This window comes from Amphibalanus amphitrite, unplaced genomic scaffold, assembly GCF_019059575.1.
Source record: "Amphibalanus amphitrite isolate SeventyFive unplaced genomic scaffold, NRLGWU_Aamphi_draft 001000F_arrow, whole genome shotgun sequence".
NCBI classification, from domain to species: domain Eukaryota; kingdom Metazoa; phylum Arthropoda; class Thecostraca; order Balanomorpha; family Balanidae; genus Amphibalanus; species Amphibalanus amphitrite.
The window spans coordinates 45,110-66,321 of NW_024882494.1; the positions used below are offsets into that span (position 1 = coordinate 45,110).

General features: G+C 48.6%; 2 protein-coding genes across 3 annotated transcripts in view; both read left to right on the forward strand.

Annotated features, from left to right (window-relative positions):
• The first annotated feature begins 5,956 nt into the window (after positions 1-5,956).
• LOC122369040 (E3 ubiquitin-protein ligase TRAIP-like) lies at positions 5,957-17,506 on the forward strand. Of its 2 annotated transcripts, none has more exons than XM_043343401.1 (8): positions 5,957-6,400; positions 12,784-12,901; positions 13,291-13,388; positions 13,703-13,861; positions 14,182-14,298; positions 14,698-14,890; positions 15,571-15,723; positions 16,841-17,506. In XM_043343401.1, the coding sequence occupies exons 1-8, from the start codon at positions 6,288-6,290 to the stop codon at positions 17,318-17,320; spliced, it is 1,431 nt and encodes a 476-aa protein (XP_043199336.1). In that variant the 5' UTR covers positions 5,957-6,287; the 3' UTR covers positions 17,321-17,506. The 2 variants fall into 2 exon arrangements, with proteins under 2 accessions (XP_043199336.1, XP_043199337.1); XM_043343402.1 differs by lacking the exon at positions 5,957-6,400 and adding an exon at positions 8,863-8,881.
• A 601-nt stretch (positions 17,507-18,107) lies between these two features.
• LOC122369041 overlaps positions 18,108-21,212 on the forward strand; it is a 39,659-nt gene continuing 36,554 nt past the window's right edge. The window contains exon 1 of the mRNA XM_043343403.1: positions 18,108-18,279. Within this exon, the coding sequence (XP_043199338.1) occupies positions 18,223-18,279 (57 nt within the window). The 5' untranslated portion in view covers positions 18,108-18,222. The remainder of the gene's footprint in view (positions 18,280-21,212) is intronic.

The following is a 21,212-nucleotide window of genomic DNA, read 5'->3' on the forward strand; positions in this document are numbered from 1 at the left end:
TAAAACACCCAACCCTCCTAACAGTGTTCTATTACCTTCTTCCTGGTGTTCATTTGGAAGCGCAAGGGACTAAATAAACTTTCCTCAAGTGCTCAGATATGTAGGTACTGTGCAATTACACCGCTAACGGTGTCAATATTTTTCTGTGTGGAGTATGCGACCTCCATTTTCATGCCTGATCCATGGTCAGAGGTGAACCCTTTTTGTGAGCTCATGAAGGGTCGAATGCGCTTGAAAACAATGAAGCTGCTTGAGGAAGGTTGTTACCAATGCCCATGCAAAATTTCGACTGTTAACTTCATGTTGATTCAGAATTATTGACAAAAAAGCATGGCTGGTACCTGTAAGCGAACTTTCGAGACACCCTGTACTGTCTCAAATAGCCCCACTGTCTCAAATAGCCCCACTTTACGGTACTTAAAATTTAAGAACAACTTTAAGTAGGTCCACTTAAGCAAGCTAAAAAGTATACCATTCGACGCGTCTTGACGTGCTGAGTTCACTGGTGCTTTTTTTTTTTGCTCTATCTTTACCCTCGCATGTGAAGGAGGGGAGTCGGATCACGGATGGATTCCCTTCCAATGGTTTTTCGCGAATAACTCGCGCAAAAATTGCGGCCGATGGCGACGAAACTTTTAGTAACCTCGAGTTGATCAATTTTACACCTACTCTGAAAATTTCATGACCCTGACCCAAGTGACCTTTGACCTGTGACCTACTTCTCGAGGCCATGTTTGGCCGGAATCGCGATTCGGCGTATGTCGGCTCGCATTAGCCGCGCGTTTGCAAGCTTTTCGTGGTTTCAAACGTTCACACATGTGATTTGACGCTGCTCCCATTCATTAGAGTAGATGTCAAGGTCACCTGAAGGTCAGGTCAGGTCATTGACTTTTGGTGACCTCGGTTCACTTTTTCGAGTTTTACATGTTTCTAGGCTAGTTTTTGGAGCTGAATTCGGATTTAGAAACCGAATCTGAACATTTACGAAGTAGTTTTGGTGCCTTCGTAACATGTTACGTAGCTGTCAGAGGCGGTTGACACGTACTACGAATACCCGTCACGACCCCTACTGGTTGACCTGACCTGACCTGACCCGACCTGGTCTAAATGCTTCAAGACATCATCTGTGATCAAAACTAGCACGATATTCGTGCTCAGCACCCCGAAAAAATCATAGCAGCCACACTGTACGACTTTCTATCAGGTCCCGATTTTCCCGACTTTTGGGTCATTGACCTGATCTGGAAGGTCAACCAATGACCTAGGACCTTAAAATTGGGTATCATCGCGGCTCCCTCTCGTCACGGGCAGCAAGCTCGTTTTTTCCGGGTTAAACTCCCCTAAAACGTCCCAACAGAAGCACTGACAACCGGAAAAGAGTTTAGTTTGATAACCGGAGTATGGCAGACCTTTTGACGTTGTTTTACCCCGATTTCTCTTGGGACGCCATTTAATTGCGTCCCAGAAAAGCTATTTCTGGCACCTAAAAGCTGACTCGCCCCAAAATTGGTCCTCAGCACCTATTTGGTGGATACCAGCACCAATCATGGAAAATGACCTTAATTAGCTGTTTCTGGCACCTATTCATCGGTACGCCTTACTCTTTTTTCTGCATCTGGCACCTAAATGCTGAGCGTAGCACCAATCTAGTAGAAAAATGAACTACTGGCTGGTAGAATCATGTTGTTCTGGTATAATGACCCCTGGAGTCTAGCCTAAAGGTTGCCAGTGCAGCTACACTCTAAGACAGCCCCGTAGGGGAGAGCGGGGTGAGTTGTATCATGTCCAAGTTGTATCAGGGCGAATTGTGCCAAACTTATCCAATAGATAGCGCTCGTGACACGACCAGTCGACGAGGTTTTCCGGGCGCCATCTTTCCCTGTTCTGTCGTGTGGCTGGGTGGACGCGTCTCGAGGTGAGAGCCGATTTTATGTTTTTTTAATGGCATTCTAAAAAAATAGGTTGCAGGAAAATGTGTGTTTTGGGCATTTAGATGTGCACGAATTTGAAAGATCTCCGTAGCGGTGGTGAGGGTAGGTTCTAAGGCTGCGTGAGTGAAAATGGATTTCTCCAGCTGTCCGCTGTTTTTGAGCACGAAGATGTTTTTTCCAAGATGGCGGCGAGGTACATGTTGTATCAGAGCCGGGTGGGGTATGTTGTAACATGTATGTGTGTATGTATGTATGGGTATGTTGCTTTTGATCGCGAAAGCTAAGCCCTGGCTCGCGTTTGTAGGTAGCTAGTCAATACTCGTTCCTTTTCGGCACAATGTGTTGGCTGCTTTGCTCTTAACGGGTCACTTTTGCGTCTAGTCTGTTGATGTTTCGTTCGTTTCGATGTTTCGTTCGGATTGACCAAGTTTGGTCTAATAAAAGTGAAGCCTTTGAGCAAATACATTGTATTAACCCTATTTAATGTTGTTGTTATGTTCAAAACCAGTAGCAAACACACTCCCTGAAACGTGAAATAGTGATACAAATTACCCCACCATGTGATACAACTCACCCAAGCCATGGGGCAAGTTGTATCAAAAACATTGCTCTCTTCGGCAGACCGTAGAAGAAAAACTAGTAGAGGTAACGGAAAAGTTACCTTGCACAAAAAAGCAGAAGAATCAAGGAAGGAGATAGTATGGAAATACTGAGTTTATCACGGATAGTTACGAGGTTATGGGTCTCGGAGTAAAAACTGATACAACCCACCCCACTCTCCCCTAGTGATCTCAGCATTGTATATGACGTTTAAGTAAGCAAATAATATTGATTTGTTTGAAAAAACAATGTCATTTAAATATTTAAAAGTATTTATTTGTAATGCTTAAAGGGAAACATTTTTGTGAGTAATTGTCTCGATTTTGACTCTTAAAACGGGTATTGTATTTTTTGACGTCATCAAATAGCTCCAAAAAAGAAATGTAATGTTTTCATTCCGTTCAAGGCCGCTGAAGAAACGCGGGATCTTGCGTGGGACATTGTCCGTTGTTTGCCGCGCAGGGTTGTGCCGTGGTTGTGCCTTTTTCATCCGTTTCCTACTTATATCATATGTGTGCATGAAGCTTTGATTTTGTTTTTGGTTATTGTGTGGCCGGTCAGTCAAACGCCCCTGTAGAAACCGGATGCTGCGTTTGATCGAGATGGAGTCAGACGATGATTGCAGAAAGCTAATAATATTGAAAAGAGGGCCGGTTGCGTGGCATGTCTGTTCAGAGTTGACATTTTGCTTTACTCCAGTTTATGACCTGAGAGCCTGGCTGGAAGTGACGGATCCAAACTTTTCACGTTAAAATGGCTGAGGGTGCAATAATCTCTAGTCTCTACATAGCGGGCTGGTATAGGAGCGTCTTGCTATGCTGCACCATAGCTGGCTAGTGATTCTCTTTTGGCTAGAAATGGCATTAATCATTATCTCCACTGGCGAAAATGGCACTTGACATCACCGAATGCAACGTTCATGTTGTTAGGATACATAAAATCAGGAAGATTACGCGAATTAGGTAGGCAAACGTGGAATAAAATAGGTGCTGGATGTTTTGGTTTTGGTGCTGAATCAGCAAACAGCAAATACGGAGTTCAACTAGATGATCTGGCAACTTTAGGCTGTGTGGAAGCAATTAGGTGCCAGATTCAGATATTAGGGTCGAATAAGCATTTTGGGGCTGATCAGCAATTAGGTGCCAGAAACAGCGTTTTAGGTACCAGAAACAAATATTCCCCTTTCTCTTGCTGGCTTTTTCTGTAGAGAGGTGGGTCGCAAATCGGAAAGGGTCGCTGATTAGACACCTTACCCTATTGATCGCCTTGTTGGAGGCAGGGGCGGATCCAGGAAAACTCCAAGGGGAGGGTCATGAATCGAAGTGGTGCCCCTACCTATACCCAAAATTAAAAACTCAACGGATTTCGTCCACTTCATTTTGGTGGTGCCCCCATTTTCAGTTTTTTTTTCTTTTTTTTAGTCAGTATCTTAACTCTTAGCCACAACCACATTTACCAATTGTAAGCAAGTATATATGAATGTGCTATGTGTATATATGTTGTGGACGCTGAGTAATGAGTACTTACCAGGAACGTTATCAGGTAAGCAAATCGTTGTCAGTCCGACGAACTTGACCCTGGCGTCTAAAGGGTCTGTTCTTGACACTTCAGGCTTGTCAGGGGCACCAAAGTCCTTCCAGGGACACCACAAACCTGCCAGGGGCACCTACGGCCTTGTAGGGGCGCCACAGGCCCGCCAGGGGCACCACAGGCCTGCCAGGGAGCAGGGGCACCGCAGGTCTAGCAAGTATACACGACAGGCCTGTCAGGGGCACAACGGACCTGTTGGGCCCATGAGCACCCCTAGGGGCAGGGGCACCACAGTCCTTCCAGGGGCACCGCAGGCCTGTGAGGGGCACCAGCGGCCTAGCAGGGGCACCAGTCAACACAGGCCTGCCAGGGGCACCACAGACCTGCCAGGGGCACCAGAGGCCTGCCAGGAGCACCACCGACCTCGCAGGGGTAACTTGGGCCTGTCAAGGCCCAGGGGCACCACGGGCCTGTCGAGAGGCACTTCAGGCTTTTCAGGGGCACCATAGTCCTCTCCGGGCGCAGGGGTAGCAGGGGCACCAGAGGCCTGCCAGGGGCACTGCAGGCCTAGCAAGGGCACCACTGGTCTATCACTGGCACCACGAGCCTGTCATAGCCAGGCATCTCAGGCTTATCAAGGCCCAGGGGCACCACAGGTCTGTGAGGGGCACCAGCGACCTAGCAGGGGCACCAGTCAACACAGGTCTGCCAGGGGCGCCACAGACCTGCCAGGGGCACCACAGACCTGCCAGGGGCACCAGAGGTCTGCTAGGGGCACCACCGGCCTCGCAGGGGCACCTTGGGCCTGTCAGGGTCACCACGGGCCTGCCGAGGGGCACTTCAGACTTTTCAGGGGCACCAGTCCTCTCCGGGCGTAGGGGTACCAGCGGCCTAGCAAGGGCACCAGAGGTCTGCCAGGGGCACCAGCGGCCTAGCAAGGGCACCAGAGGCCTGCCAGGGGCACCACAGGCCTAACAAGGGCACCACGGGCCTGTCAGGGGCACCTCAGGCTTGTCAGGGCCCAGGGACACTACAGTCCTTCCAAGGGCACCGCAAGCCTGTCAGGGGCACCAGAGGCCTGCCAGGGGCACCACAGGCCTAGCAAGGGCACCACTGGCCTGTCAGGGGCACCTCAGGCTTGTCAGGGCCCAGGGGCACCACAGTCCTTCCAGGGGCATTACAAGCCTGTCAGGGGCACCAGAGGCCTAGCAAGGGCACCACAGGCCTGCCATGGACACCACAGGCCTTGCAGGGGCACCACCGGCCTTGCAGGGGCGCCTCAGGCCTGTCAGGGGCACCACGTGCCTGCCGGGGACACTTCAGGCTTGTCAGGGGCGTTACAGTCCTGTCAGGGCCCAGGGGCACCAGGCCCGTGGTGTCCCTGCTAGGCCTTTGGTGCCCCTGGCGGTCCTGTGGTGCCCCTGTCAGGACTGTGATACCCCTGATAGGCCGGTGGTGCCCCTGGCAGGTCTTTGGGCCCCCGGGCCTCAAGGGGGGGGCCATGACCCATGTGACCCCCCCCCCTTGGATCCGCCCCTGGTTGGAGGCTCTCTCTCTAATCCGACGTTGTGTCCGTTTCTGCTGCTGACGCTAAGTTCACGGACATAAAGACGGCGTCGTTTTGCCACTCCGCTCCCTCCTCCTCTATAAGTGGGCGAGAATAATTCAAACAGGCCACCAGCCTCCAAGCTGCTGCACGAAGTCTATCTTTTAACTCAATGTCCTGTTTCTACGTTGATCTCATCGCAAACAGCTGCTCTTTTGCCATAGTGAAAAAGAGCAGCGTTTTAGAAGATTTATCGAACACCACTATTGGCGGCAATTTCGGCTGACTGCTCGCGTCGCGCCGGCGCGCGCGAGAGATGTGTTTTTGTTGCACTTTGCAGCTTGCTTTGCAGTTCTATAGAGCCTTGGTTGTTGCAGTTAGTGCGTGTGTTTTTTTGGATTCTTTTGCTATTAATTTCATGTTTTTTAGCTTTGTAAGTGATTGGTTTTCTGTAAAAATCATGCAAAAGTTATCTTTATAATATAGCATGTTAAGTCAAGTGAGGGTAGGTACTTGTGAACTTGTGGAATGGAGTGACACCCAAGGAAAGCAGTCAAGAAGTCAAATTACTTTGACTTCGCACTTCGAGAAACGAGTTCGAGAAAGTTCGAGAAACGACTTAGCTGCAAGGTGAAGCAGATAAATTTGAGTTGACCATGGTACTTTTTAAAATATAGAACATGAGGTTCAATTGTATTATATGCACAGATCTCTTTGTACCCTCGAGTGATATTTCAAGCACAGAATGTGGGCATCTATTCCACTCCCACTGTATCATGCAGTGGTTGGAAAGGTGAGTTGCTTCATTTTTTTACAAAAACTTCTGTAGAATATGATAAGGTATTGGTAAGGCAGATGTCACACCAGGTGACCAGCGTAAGTACCTGGTACATAGTGCTAAATCAGTAGGTGGAACTATGGTCATGAGTACCCAAATATAGGAACGTTCCCATTTTTGGGAACGGAGTTCCCAAATATGGGAACGGGCGTTCCCATTTATGAGAACGGAAGGTAATTTTTCGGCCGTTCGCCCACTAAAACTCATTAGTGCATCACGTCTCAAAAAAGTGCACGCTAATTTAAGTATCTACTAAGTCTCTATAAAATTATCTTTAATCTGACCGTTGAACAAGAAAATTGACCGTCGAATGATATTTTTAATGATTTTTTGAAATGACGGAATGGTGAAAACATGGGTTACACTATATTTAACATGCAATTTTAAGGAAAATGAAGCGTTTTTTACATTTTGAGGTCTAGTATAATAATTTTCGCCTGGTTATGAAGTTTCATACTAGCGACACCCGATGCTGACATATGCAAGCGAACACGCGGACAGTCCCGAGGTAATATTGTTGACATTTGGTGTCGAGGCGGACGACCGCATAGAACGTGCGTGATTTTACCGAACTACTGTTGTAAACTCAGTTTAAGTGGTCGAAAAGTATTCAGCTGTATTTTATCAGCCCGGAAAGACATATTTTATTTGGATGCTAGCTGTTTAGCGTTGTTTTATAAGGAGCGTCATGAGCGTGGTTTTTGTCTTCCGTGTTTCTAAGCATGATCGTTTTGGGGGAATTTCTCTTATATAGGTCGCTCTGTGTGGCTTATTTATAATTTCTATGCTGATTTCGATCATTCCTCGTGCCCATCCTACCAGGCCTTTTGCCACTTACACTCATTAAGAAAGGAAAAAACTAGATTTTCATTGGGACAAGGTGTTTTGAGGGTGTAACATATTCAGCGTTCCCATTTTTGGATACTTCCTTGTACCCGTCAACTATCGGTGATAAACAGACAGGTGCTTGACATGTCTCCACCCTCGGCACGGACGGTGGATATAGGTATGGAAGACCTTGTTGAACATCGCTGAGCGTTGTGAATTACGTAATCCTGCAGAGGGGGGCGTGCCCGCTGCGAGATCGACGGGAATAAAAGCGCAGAAGACCGGGCGAAATATGCGACGGTCTTGCCGGAAAGGTCATCTGATGATTGTTGCGTTAACAATAATTTGCGGCGTTGGACGTGATGCTTGTTAATGAAAAGAGCCCCTGAAAGGCGTCGGTGAAATCGTTCCCAATTTTGGGTACGCCGTTCCCATAATAAGGAACGCTTGCAGCGCCAGTGTACGAGAGCGTTCCCAAATTTGGGTTCGCGGCCCGGATGATGGACTGCTTTAGAAATAGGGGAACGATTTGAAACTACGATGGGCCTTACAATATCAAACTCTTTCCCAACAATATTGAGACAAATATCAGGCGGTTCACGGTCGTTTTATATTTTTTGGACGTCATTTAACGGTTCTTTTTCTTGTTTTAAATAATGCCCACATGGCGTTCCCATATTTGGGTTTATCGTTCCCAAACATGGGAACGAAAATGCGTTCCCGAAAATGGGTACGCTTGACCATAGTTCCGCCTACTGAAATATTGTTGGTTTAGCTTAGTTGCAACTTAGGTACCTAATTCTAAGGAATGGATATTAAACTAATTTCAAGACAAATTTGTATTTTTAAAGGATAACTATATAACTTATTTGTTTCACAGAAACTTGAACAAACATTTTCCTTTGAAGTTGAAGTCTAAGCATAATCATGAGTCAGCTATTGATGCTTCCAGGATTGGGTATTAGTAGAACAGATGCCATTGTAAGGTTTTCCATCAGAAGAGGTGCTATACTTGCAGATGCTTCTTTTGAACCAAACCAAAACAAACCTAATCTAATCTGACCTAACCTACCCTACCCTACAACCTACAAACCTAAAACCTACAAACCAACAGCAGCACCTCTCCTTGGTTAGAAAACCTTTGTATGACATCTGCTCTACCATAGATAACATGGCTCTACTTATGCCAAATCTTCCTATGACTGTGACAAATCATTTGATGCAGCTGCGTAGCCATAATTTGGCAATTTTAGAGCCTTGGGGCCCTTTTGAAACAAGGAGGTCCAGATAGATAGGATGGGTCCAACGATGTGTGCACAAAATCAAGGTGTAAATAATATGCATATTTTATTGTAGAACATCTGGATCTGAAGGGCCCTCTGTTAGTCCAAAGGAACCGCAATTCAGTTGGGCAAACGAGACTTCTGGAATCAAAATATGGATGCATCAATAATTTGATTCTGGTGGGAGGAGCCATGACCAAATATGGGCATGGAATCAATTTTTTGATTCATTTGGGTACCTACACTTTTGACTTCAATTGTAACGTTACAGTTGAAAAAAGGCCCATGACGGTGAGATTTTACTTTAATTAGGTAGAAAAATGTGGTAGGTATGCAAAAAGTGTTACCTCAAAACTAAGAAATTGTCACTTTGGCCTGGTGAATGGGAAAAAGACAGAGCCACTGTCCATCAGGTAAAAGCTGTTTTTTTTTTTTTTTTGGAAAATCACACTATGCTATTTTTGTTTCATGAATTGCATACCTAACAAGTAGTATTTGTGTAAAATGGCAATATGAAATTTTTAAACCCTTAACTTTCATTATTGAAGTGCTTTTATTTTTATAATATGGTTTTTACCTGTTGCTTCAGTTTTTGTATTCTTGACATTTAAAAATTGTGAATTGTTATCAAATGTTGTGAAGGTTAAGTACAACATCACTATAGGTATGTGTTGTGGTGCTGAGGATACCACTAAATGAGAATGATAGCAAGATAAATGCTGTATTCTTGCAAGCCATTGTCGCCTATCTGTTAAGATTACCTTTGAATCAAAATAATGATTAGCCAGCTGAGCGTGGAATCAATATTTTGATTATCTGTTCAGAGTGAATCAATTTATTGATTGCCTTTCACTACCACTTAGAAGTCAGGTTACTATGATTAACCCTCGCATGTGTAGGGGGGGGGGGGGGTCGGATGGACCCCCCATGGTTTTTCAAGAATAACTCGCGTAAAAAGCGGCCGATCGCGACGAAACTTTCAGTACCCTCGCATTGATCAATTTTACACCTACCCTGAAAATTTCATGACCCTGACCCAAATGACCTTTGACCTGTGACCTCTTTTCCGAGACCATGTTTGGCCGGAATCGCGATTCGCCGTATGTCGGCTCGCATTAGCCGCGCGTTTGCAAGCTTTTCGTGGTTTCAAACGTTCAAACATGTGATTTGATGTTGCTCCCATACATAAGAGTGGGTGTCAAGGTCACCTGAAGGTCAGGCCAGGTCATTGACCTTTGGTGACCTCGGGTGAACTCAGTTCACTTTTTCGAGTTTTACATGTTTCTAGGCTAGTTTTTGGAGCTGAATTCGAATTTAGCAACCATTTGAACATTTACGAAGTAGTTTTGGTCAGATGCCTTCGAAACATGCTACGAAGCTGTCAGAGGCGATTGACACGTATTACGAATACCCGTCACAACCCCTCCGGTTGACCTGACCTGACCTGACCGGACCTGGTCTAAATGCTTAAAGACATCATCTCTGATCAAATCTAACACGATATTCGTGATCAGCACCCCGGAAAACCACATAGCAGCCACACTTTACGACTTTCTAACAGGTCCCGATTTTCCCGGTTTTCGGGTTATTGACCTGACCTGGAAGGTCACCCGATGACCTAGGACGTCAAAATTGGGTATCGTCGGCTTCCTCTCGTCACGGGCAACACGCTTGTTTTTTTCCGAAAAGCTCTAGCTCGATCAGGGGCCAAACGGCAAGGGGGGTCCAACCGACCCCCCCCCCCCCCCCTACACATTAGAAGCTGGCAAACGCCGCACACATGCGAGGGTTAAAGCAATATTATTGTGCTCGGTACAGAATTTCAACATTTTTGTTCAACATATGGCATGTTCCTTCTTGAAACACTGGCTTATTTTTAGGTGATTGGTTAAGAAATGGTCTACATTTATGCCCGAATATGGTCATGAAGAATCAATTTTTTATGCCTCCATTTTTTGATTCCAGAAGTCTAGTTCGCCCAATTGAATATGCATGAGGGGCCCTTTTTGGACCAAGAGGGCCTTCTGTTGGTCTGAGGGGCTCCCAATCGGCCTGAGGGGCCTGTTGTTTGTTCGAGGGGGCCTTTATCAACTGGTGGGGTTTTTCTCCATCTGAGGAGGTCCTCTATCGACATTGAGGGGCCTCAGTCAGTGGACTGAGTCAGAGGACTGATCGAAATAGTGGAGGGCCTCTCCCAACTTGGGAGAGGCCCTCTGCTATTCTGAGGGGCCCCTGCCCGGTCTATGAGTCCCTCAATCGACCTGAGAGAGCCCTTTGTTCACCTCTGTCCTCTGTTGGGGCCCTCTGTTGATCTGTTGATTTCCAACTGTTGGTCTGACCCTATGCCAGTTCCCTATGCCAGTTCTCAGAACGGATCCACTGTCTATCTGAGGGGCCCCTATCGGTTTGAGGAGGACCTCAAATGGCCTGAACCATTAGAACAAATGGCCGTTAGTTTGTCTGAGGGGGCCTTTTGTCGGTCTGAGTGGCTCTTAGACGGCTTACATAACCCTCAGACGGCTTGCGAGGCTCTCATGGCCTCATGGGCTGTAGGGGCCTTTGACGGTCTTAAGGACCTTCATCCGGCCTACAGGGCCCTCAGACCACCCTCAGAACCGACTGAGCGACTCTATGAAGCTATCCATGGGCCTTGCTTGCCCCTCAGTTCTTACATTTTTCTTTTCTTTTTTAATAGATATTTTTATATTTATTTCGGCCCCATCAAAAACTAGTGGATGAAATCCGATGACTTTTTGGATTTTGAGGGGGGTTACCTTGGGCCCCTGTAAGTTTGGTCCCCTCCTTGAGGAAATCCTGGCTACGCCCCTGCTAACATGACCTTACCATACACATCATAGCCTTAGTTTGAACCAATGTCAATGTGAAAGTTTCACAAAAAAGAAATTAACCCGCGCCCGGCTGGGGGTCCTGAATTTCCACGCCCTGCTGGGGGGGGGGGGTGTTTGAACACCCCCCCCCCCTTGTAACTCGGCTCCTGGGCCACGTAGCGATACGGGGAAGGCGGCGTTCGAAAGAGCGTCAAAAATAATGACGAAATCACTTCGGTCAATTTTTTGGTCAGGTCAAAGGTCAGGTCACCAGAGGTCATTGAAGGCAAAATTTCGCCGATTTCCAGGTCGAATGTCGAAAATTTCCAAGAAGCTAACGCATAACTCGAGAACCAATAGAGCTACAGCGCCGCGGAAAAGCGCATTCGATAGCCCTATTAAATCCCTTTCTGAGTAATTCTCTGAGATTTGACCTAACGTCAACGGTTTTGCCTGCAGGGGGCAAAAATAGCAAAAATAGCCGATTTTTTTCGGAAACAGTTGTTCTGCAATAACTTTTGACCCAAGCCTTGTACGAGCTTACTTTTACCGGCATTGCGTTCCTCTCGTCAAGACGCATCGAATGAACTATAAGTTGACCTTGAAAGGTCAACTTAAAAATTTGACCTCACCTGACCGGAAAGGGTCATGTTGCATATCAGTCGATCCGTATCGTCGAGCTGAACACATCTAAGGCGTTTTCATCGCTCTAGCATGCCTCTATCAAAAGTTATTTGCGAAAAACTGTTAGATACCATTCGTGACCTAAGATGACCTCAGGGCATAAACAAGGGTCACGGACACCATTTTCATGTTCAGTGTGTCTAAACCACTTGTAATTCGGTGTTTGGGAGTGTTTATAATGTCTTTTGTCCAAAACAGGCGCATTTCAATTTTCTCCCATTGACTTATAATGGGGAGGTCGCAAAATTGACCTGATCTTAGGTCATCGATATCAAAATTCTGAGATATACATTTTGTACATGCTATTGCTCTTAGCAATCGCTGAAAGTTTCAAAGCGATCGGTCACTCGGTGTAGCTATGACAGACATTGAAACTTTTTATGAGGTGAGGTCACTTCAAGTGACCTGGTGACCTGACCTTGAATGACCTTGGTCTGAAATTTTCACAACATGTGTAGAATTGATGTACGATAAGGTGTACCAAAAACGGCGGCGCTCGCTCCGCGCCGCCGTTTTTGAGATATTCGCGAAAAACCACAAGGGGGGTGTTCAAACACCCCCCCCCCCCCAGCAGGGCGCGGGTTAAGAAAGGTTTGCACTGATGAAAATTGTTTCGGTAATGTTTGATCGTTGTTGGTGTGTTGCAGGTCTTAGAGGTAAGTATGCATTTCTTAGAGTTGAAATGTACTTAGTATTGGATTTTAATTTGTTTCAGATCGAAGACATGTCCACAGTGCAGAGGGAAGACACATGACAAGAAGCTGATCAAAATATTTCTGGATTGCTCTGAGACAAGCTCTGAAGCCTCTGACCCAAATCAACTCCAGAATGAGGTATGACCTGGATATCCAATTTGCTTTGGATGTTTAAAGGATGTCATGGTTCATGTGTATGACCATGAGAACAGTTACTTGTTTGAGTGTTATTCATTACTTTGAAGCTCTGAGCTGCACATCTTGTTACTAGAATAATGTCATTTCATATTGCTTCAATAATTTAATGCTAGCTCTGATTTGGGTCAGTAGTCTAGTCCAGCAAGTTTGAAATATTAGTTGCACTGCACATGTATGTATTTTTAATTTTTATCATACATGCAGCTTTGATCATGTTCTTTTTCATTTCGTTGTACTTATCTTTTGCAACATGCGTAATCAAAACCTTTAAGTGTTAAAATACCTATGCATTATTGTCATCATTAGAACTGTACTTGTTTGTTTCACAGCTGGACAGCTTACGTTTCCGGCTGTCCCTTAAGACTACAGAGTACAACAAGGCCGAAGAAGAGAGACAGCTTCTCAAGGAACAGCATGCTGGGCTCAGGTATGTTAAGTTGGTACTCACCAGTGTATCATTTCAGCATTTAAAGTGAGTAGAGCACTTATAAGTGCTTATTGCATGATAGTAAAACATGTAAAAATTTCAGCTCTTTCTTCAGCAGCTTATTTCTGATAAGGACTTACATACCACCTGACTATGGTGCTGAAAATACATAATTTGCAGCATACTATATAAATTGTAATGTTTTTTTTCTAATTAATTGTCTCACAGACACGTCATATTATTGTTGTTATTTTGATCATCTGTGGTCTGTTCTCTGTCACCTTGACCCACTGGTTATTCTGCTCCACCGTCAGATCGGAGATAAAGAAGCTGGAGAAGGCCGGCCGCTCCAAGGATGATACCATCACTGCCATGAAGATGCAGCTGCAGTGCTTCGGCGACATCGCGCGCGAAAAGCAGAAGGCGCGTGACGAGTGTGACAAGCTGCGCGCCAGACTCCGACTACTCTCCAAGTATGTAGAAACTGTGGGCTGTTGTAGGCTTTGAAGACAAACGAAACTGATTGCAAACTTGAGACAACACAAAGCTACATTTCGGAAGCAGGCATTTCCCTGTTGAGTATAGTTTATATAGAACGTTGTCACGTTTTGGCTGTTAACTAATAAACTGCTAGATTAAATCCGTTCTGCATTAAGCCTTCATTCATGTACGACTGTTCCTAGGATTAGCGTGTGTTTGCTGTGTGTGTACTTGGTGAGCCGTGTGCACTGTCGGTGTGCCACATATCTCCACCCCTGGGCACTGACTGACGCCGGCTGTGCGGCCGCCGCAGTGTGGAGACGGTCGTGTCTCAGTCCACGGCCGAGGTCTCGGACATGCTGTCGGCCTACTCCAACGATAGCGCTCAGGCCGCCAAGGACATGGCCACCTACTGCCTGGTTCTCAAGAGGTCAGTCAGTTGGGGTTGAGCTGGGCAGCGAGGGCTGCTGGCTTGTGAGCAGGCGCAGGGATGTGAGGTGGTAGATGGAATGATTTTTCCTCAGTTTTGCTATTGTCAAAGCAGTGCTTACTTTGAATAGTTGTGCAATATGCTTAACTATACTTTGTGTAAATTGCCTTTTCACTTTGTAGAGGAGGTACCTTAGATAGGTATTCCAATATCATTCTTATGTTCAGTTCATTCTGGTGCCGTGCTTATAAAGTTGTCGGTATGTAACTAACGCTGGTCGTGAATCCCGTGATAACGCCGTCGTCCATCCCTCTGTAACGGACGCCAGTGTTAATCCCGTTCGTCCTCACGTAACCGACTATCTCGGTGTGACGGTGCCTTCCCTCCTCCCACCCACAGGGAACTGACCAGTGGCCGCGAGGAGCAGCGGCGACACAGCGACGACCGCCACCGCCTGAAGACCGCCCTGCAGGAGTCGCGCGCCGACGCGCAGCGCCTCCAGCGGCGGCTGGAGCAACTCGAGTCTGCCGGCGCCGCCGCAGAGTCGGAGATCGCCAGCCTGGAGGAGGAGAACACGCGGCTGCATAAACAGGTGAGCAGGGCGGCAGCAGGGGCTGAGGAACACGCGGCGTTCTTAGTGAACAAAGGCAGAAGGGAGCTGTCGTAGGTCGACATCCACCGCATTTAACGGTATTGCACTGGATGACGGCCAGCATGGGCATACTTTGAATGTCTACTTTGTAGACTATTTTGTCAGCATGGATCTAAAATCTACCTCAGCCCGTCCGTCATTCCCAGCTAAAGGGTATTGAAATCTTTCTCCCTCACCCCACAACTCCACTCCGGGCTAGACAGGCACCTTTATGATTTTCTCTCATGCGGGCTGCTCTCTTGGAGCGACGCCGCTGCTCCTGAGGGAGCGCACCCCGTAGCCGGGTGCAGAGAGTGCTTGGGGGGGCTGGTAGGCCTGTCCATATTGACGTGCTCAGCCCCGGCGACTCTCTAGGGTGTCTGCCCAGACCAATGTCTTTCCCTGATTCCTATATTCATCCTTCCGGCTTTGAAATGGTCTTGTTATACCGAAAGGGCCAAACCCAACAAAACAAACAAATAAAACTATCTACATACTTTAGTTTGGTTACTTTTGGTGATGTTCAAAGGAGACATATCCGTGGAAGACAAAGTAGAGGCGTGTGTGAATATTCAACTTAGTGTTCGAGCCCAGCCCAGTTATCCGTTTTCTGACGGCGTTTGTCGGCGCCTGCTCGCCAGGTGAAGGCGCTGGAGGCGGCGGTAGTGTCACCTAGCGGCGATCCCAAGAACTCGGCTCTGAGCCGCCTGCTCTCGGAGAACTGCACACCGTCGGACCTGAGGTCGCGGCCCGTGCTCACCAGTCCCGACGGGCTGGAGGTGGCCGCCGCGCAGGTGAGACCGTGGGTGTCGGCATAACGTTAAGTGGAGAGGAGGATTAGACGAGTAGTAAAGGAATCTAGGTTCAGACGGTAAGGAAACATTTTGGGGTTTTATCGTGCTGTGTTTGTGCCACCACGAGTAGCCAAGTTCTCCACCTAGCTTGTGACGTTGTACTTCATGTTGTACGCTATATCGGAGAGTTTAAGAAGCTCAATGTACGATTTCGACAGCAGATTGCTTGACGATCATCGCAAACATGTTCTCTCAATGCGTTAAGTTTGCGGATTTTGCTTGAACTACGATTCTACATACATGGCCGCTAGGTGGCGCTCAACGCTAGTTTGCTTAAAGGGACCCTCCCACCTTAACATTAGATTTGATTTGAGATAGCCAAAATGGGATCCCTGGCTCACAATTACCGGTTTCGGCACTCACAACAGCGAGAAATGCCTTAAATCGGAAATATTGAATTTCAAAATTGCAGCATTTTGATTCAGAGGGGCTAATGCGTAGGAATACCCCTCTGAATGTGTGACGTCAGCGCAGATATCTAACGATTCTTAAATGTTTGACTAAAACGTTTCGTAGCACGCGGTGGTATATGTTGCGTTGCGCGCAACAAATGCCGCACTTTTAAATAAAGTTGCTAGGAACAGCGGAGATCCCAAAAAGTAAACAAAAGTAAAAGTCTAATATCTTGAAAACCGGTGAATATTTTTCGATGAAATTTGGTAGATATTCGTTTTCGCTCTTTCTGAACCGAGCGACATCACTTTGATGCCAATTCATAAACTGTTTTGAAGGTGGGAGGGTCCCTTTAACCGTTTCATACCTGTTCATAGATTAAACTAAAAATAAATAAGAAATTAATGTGCTCATTGTTTGATGTCCAGGTTTCAGCTAACTCTTTCCTCTTGCCTGTCTTATACGCTTAACGGTTTTTTTTTTTTTTTTGCTATAATGAAATGCCTGGAGAGTTACTGAAGCCTAAAGATATCAGTGTGAGTAAGCTCATGTCTCTGCTCGTTTCTCAGTACCTACTCGGGATCATTGTTTTGTTGTAAGTTCTACGTTTATGTTCGTTCTACCTTGTACCTTTACCCACTCTGAGACGATGTTTCCCCCTCAGGAGAGCGACTCCACTCCGTCCGGCTCAGGGGTGGCCGGCGGCTCCTCCCAGGACACGGAGGACGAGGAGACGCCCCGGCTGGCGTTGAAGACGGTCACCCTGAACCCGGCGGCGGCCGGCGCGGCCGGACCCTCCCCTCTGCTGCGCGTCAAGTCGGCCTCGGTGGCCGCCGGCCACGCGCGTCTCTCGGGCTCTCAGCTGAGCAGGAACCCGTTCACGGCGCCCGCCCGCGCCGCCACCGACTTCAGTCGGCTCAAAAACAAGAACCTTCTGACGCAGAACCTTCACCGCGCCGACTTTGCCGCGCGCGCCGGCAGTCCTTCCACGTCAGCCGTCAAACGGCCGTCGGCGGACTGCGGCTGGGACGGCTTCGGCGGCTCCTCCCGACCCGACACCTTCCCCCAGCGACAGAAAAAGGTCAAGGTCAAGCTGAAGAACGGCGGTCAGGTCATGAAGATCGACAACTTTTTCGCGTTGTGACCGTGGTATGTGCAGTGACCTCGAACATTGAAGTGTGACTGGTGTCTGAGTGGCAGTAGGCGGGAAACGAGCGATGGTATTTTGTGACCATCCGCTGTACCTGAGTCCCCGCCCCTGGGCATCTTATGAATGTTTTTATATGCACATAAATGTATTGTATCACGCAGAATATAGTGACTCGTGTCAGTTTGCATGTTTGGTGACTGCAAAGAAAATTGGTGACACATGACAGTCCTTACCTAAGCGAGCTGCAGTGTACTTTATGGCTACATTGCCTGTTCATGTCTGACCAGACTGCAGTCTAATCGGTAGGCCAACCGGTCCAATGCATAATTCATAGCGTCCAGTCAGACATGGCTGACTTCCTCTGATGGCTGGGATTCGTCGAGCGCGCGGCGCCCGACTAACTCGGTGGTATGACGCAGCCTTGGGGGACTCGGCTCCGTCCGCGGCCGGGGGCAGCCGGCAGGTCTCTCCACCCACCCGTCCAGCCAGCCGGCTGACGACCGAACCATCGCCCTCTCTTGCACGAGCGACCCTTGCACCTGCCACTGCAACCTCCAGCCTTTCGGAGACACCTGGTCTTCATGTTTCGTCCCAGCAGTCACCACTGCTCTCAGACCTCCGAGTGACGCCCCCGTCACGTCACGTGCCCCGTGACGCGGCAGGTGCGCCGGAAGCGGGCGCCGTGACGCCCCGGCCCGCCCCGTGCCGGTGACGTCACGCTCGCTCGGCGTCATGACGTCAGCGGTCGGCGGTGGCGGCGCGGCGGCGGCAGTGGCGGCGGGCGCTCGGTGTGGGTCGGACGGTGACGGTGGTGACTGCGCCAGCGGTGCTCAGTGCGGACCGTGTGAGCTGCTGACGGACGGTGCGGACTGGCGGGAGGCGCCGGGCGGCTAAGGATGACCACAGCACGGGGACGGGTGGCCGTGCTGGCCGCCGTGCTGCTGACACTCCAGGTGAGGCTACAGGGGGACCGAGGCGTTGTGACCGACCCCGGACTCCGGAGTAGGGTCAGATCAGGCAGGTCGGGTCAGGTCAGAGACGGAATAAGAATAAATGTGGTGGGACACCTGGTCCTTATACGGCCACGGAGAGGCACAAAAATCGTATCTTTATAGAGCAGTCTTGAGTCGAGTGCTAAACCAGTTCCTTTTCCGTCAGTTATTTCGAAGACGATGCATGCGAAGATCTGTTGTGGAACAAATTAAAAGTTACTCCCCAGTAAAAGTAGAGAGCGCTGTTTCGATTAGCGCCGTGACTAGGGTAATCCCGTGCAGTGCGATAGGCCGTGACGACGTGCTCTTCATCGAGGTCGTTGCGCAACTGATCGGCTCACGACGCTGGCGTAACATATAGGGGCACTCTCACATTGCACTGAAAAAGACTGAAAGCACATTTTTTAGCAAATCAACCAGTACCTATAAGCAAATTAATCATAAGGACGCTCACATAAGGATTTCTCATTAGCGACGGCTATGCTCTTCGGTGAAGACTCGCTTTTGGTAACCCTTACCGTAAAGCACTTCCTGCACTTATGCTCACAATATCACATGGATCATTTGTTTGAGACGATGTTTATTCATTCCGTTACACTGCACGGCCCCAGGTGTCCCTCAGCCGCCCACTGTCCTCTGGCCGCTGAGCAGGTGCGTCCTTGATCGGCAGGTGGGTGACCTCCGAGCGCCTCCTGCTCCCCAGCTGTGCTCAATTTCGGGTACATTAGGGAGACGGGCAGGTTTGGCGAGGGAAGAGTGGTCGGTACAGGACAGGGAGGTGACCTGACCTGACCCTGTGTGTATCCACCCCCTGGAAGTCTCTCGATAGAGACGGGGCACGCTGTGACCGGATGGCATTGCTCCCAGTGGGCCGCCGCTTTTTGTGACGTGGGACGGCGGACGGGGCCGGATCAAAAAACGGTGGCGCTCAGTTATGCGTCCCCTGCCGCCGGCCTCAGAGACTGCAGCGCGGAACAGCGCACTAACCGAACAATTTGACACTGCAGTCTCCAATAACACTGAATGAACAAGCGGTGACTGTCGTGCGGCACAACACACTAACAAACAGAGCATTGGGAGACTGCAGTGCGGCACAGCACACTAACCGAATACTCAGAAACTGCAGTGCGACACAACGCAATAACTTGAGACCAGGAAACTGCAATGTGACACAACACAATAACTGAACGCTTAGAGATCGCAGTGCAGCACAGGACACTAACTCAACACTCGGAGACTGCAGTGCGGCACAGCACACTAACAGAAAACTGGGAGACTGCAGTGCGGCACAGCACAGCAGTGCGGCACTCAAGACTGGAGACTGTTTAGAGCGGCATTACCCACATACTATCTGGAGAGTCGCAGACTCCAATGCGGCACAGCTCACTACCCGAAGGAGTGGAGACTCCAATGCGGCACAGCACACTAACCAAAGGATTGGAGACCGCAGTGTGGCACAGCACACTATGCTCGGAGACTACAGTGCGGCACAACACACTAACAAAGGCTTGGAGACTTCAGACTGAGCGACACAGCATACTAAAACAACACACTCGAGACCGCAGTGCGGCACAGTACACTAACTAAAGACTGCAACGTAACGGTCCGGCAAGGACAATAACACTGCGAGAAGCCCGTCCGCCTCGACGCAGCTGGCGAACGTAAAAATTCACCGAACTGCTGACGAATTGCTGCGTGAGTCAGTCATTATTTCAAGCAATTAAATGTGGACGGTATACCACACAAAAAGTGGGATTACACCAGATACAAATCAAACTGACAAATGGGAATTCGAGAACCGGACTAACTTCTTACTTACTTCGGCTTACTTCCGTTGTGTGCGCTGGTGCACGATGCAGGGGCGTTATGTCAATAATCAGTTTGGGATTGTGATAGAGCTGCAGGATACAGTTGATTACAAGTGGCAGCTGCGATAGTCGTGCTCAGGGGATCGTCGATTTCAATTACTCTCCGAACATCAGTCGTACTCATCGGTATGCTGGAGAGATACTACCGGGCCCGGCCGGTGGGCACTGCCGAGTACAATCTCCGCAGTCATTATCGAATTATCCCTCAATTACCGACTCCCGCAAACCATTCGGCGCTCCTCCGACGGTCAGGGGCGTTTGTAGTAAAAATGTTCACCATTAGGTATCGGAGTCATGCAGGCAAAAGGTCGCGACGGTACACATTAATCATCGCTCAACTGCGTGACACCGGCGATCACGAAGCGAGATAATTTACCATCGCCGGTCGTGAGAGGCTCTCTGGCGTCGGCTCCAGAGTGGGAACGATAATTAAACAAGCCGCTATAGCTTGTGATTATCGCCAACTGTCGGCCGTTTATCAAGAGATTGGATAGTCGAATCCGTAACAGGAAAGGTATTTCTCAGGCAGCGCTCCGGTGTGGGTACATCATTCCATATTCCGACGGTGAAACACGCGAAACGCACAGGAAATGCCGTGTAGTCATTCGCAGAAACAAGTTACGATTCGTTCCCGAAATGGAGCTTGTCATACTACTTACCAGTCTCCAGCTATTCTGCACCGACGACTACGAGCCAATGACAAATGTAGCCAGGTGTGCCTCTTCATGTCAGGTCATGTGCCCGCCCGCCATCTTATAAACCAGGAAAGTGAATGATGTGATATCGTTCCATCATAGTTCGGCAACAATATGGATTTATGCAATGAATCTGCATACCATTTTGGAGTTACGCGCATTCCCCGGCCAATCGGCCATTGGCGGGCTCATATAGGCACCCCTTTATCCGGTTGTGCCCGGTGGCGGGTGCCGGCGGCCGCGGCTGCGGCTGCGGCGTCGGCCGCCGTATATGGCAGGAGGAGGCGGCCGAGCCAGGCGAGCTGGCCGGCCGCGGCGGGCGGGCGTCCTT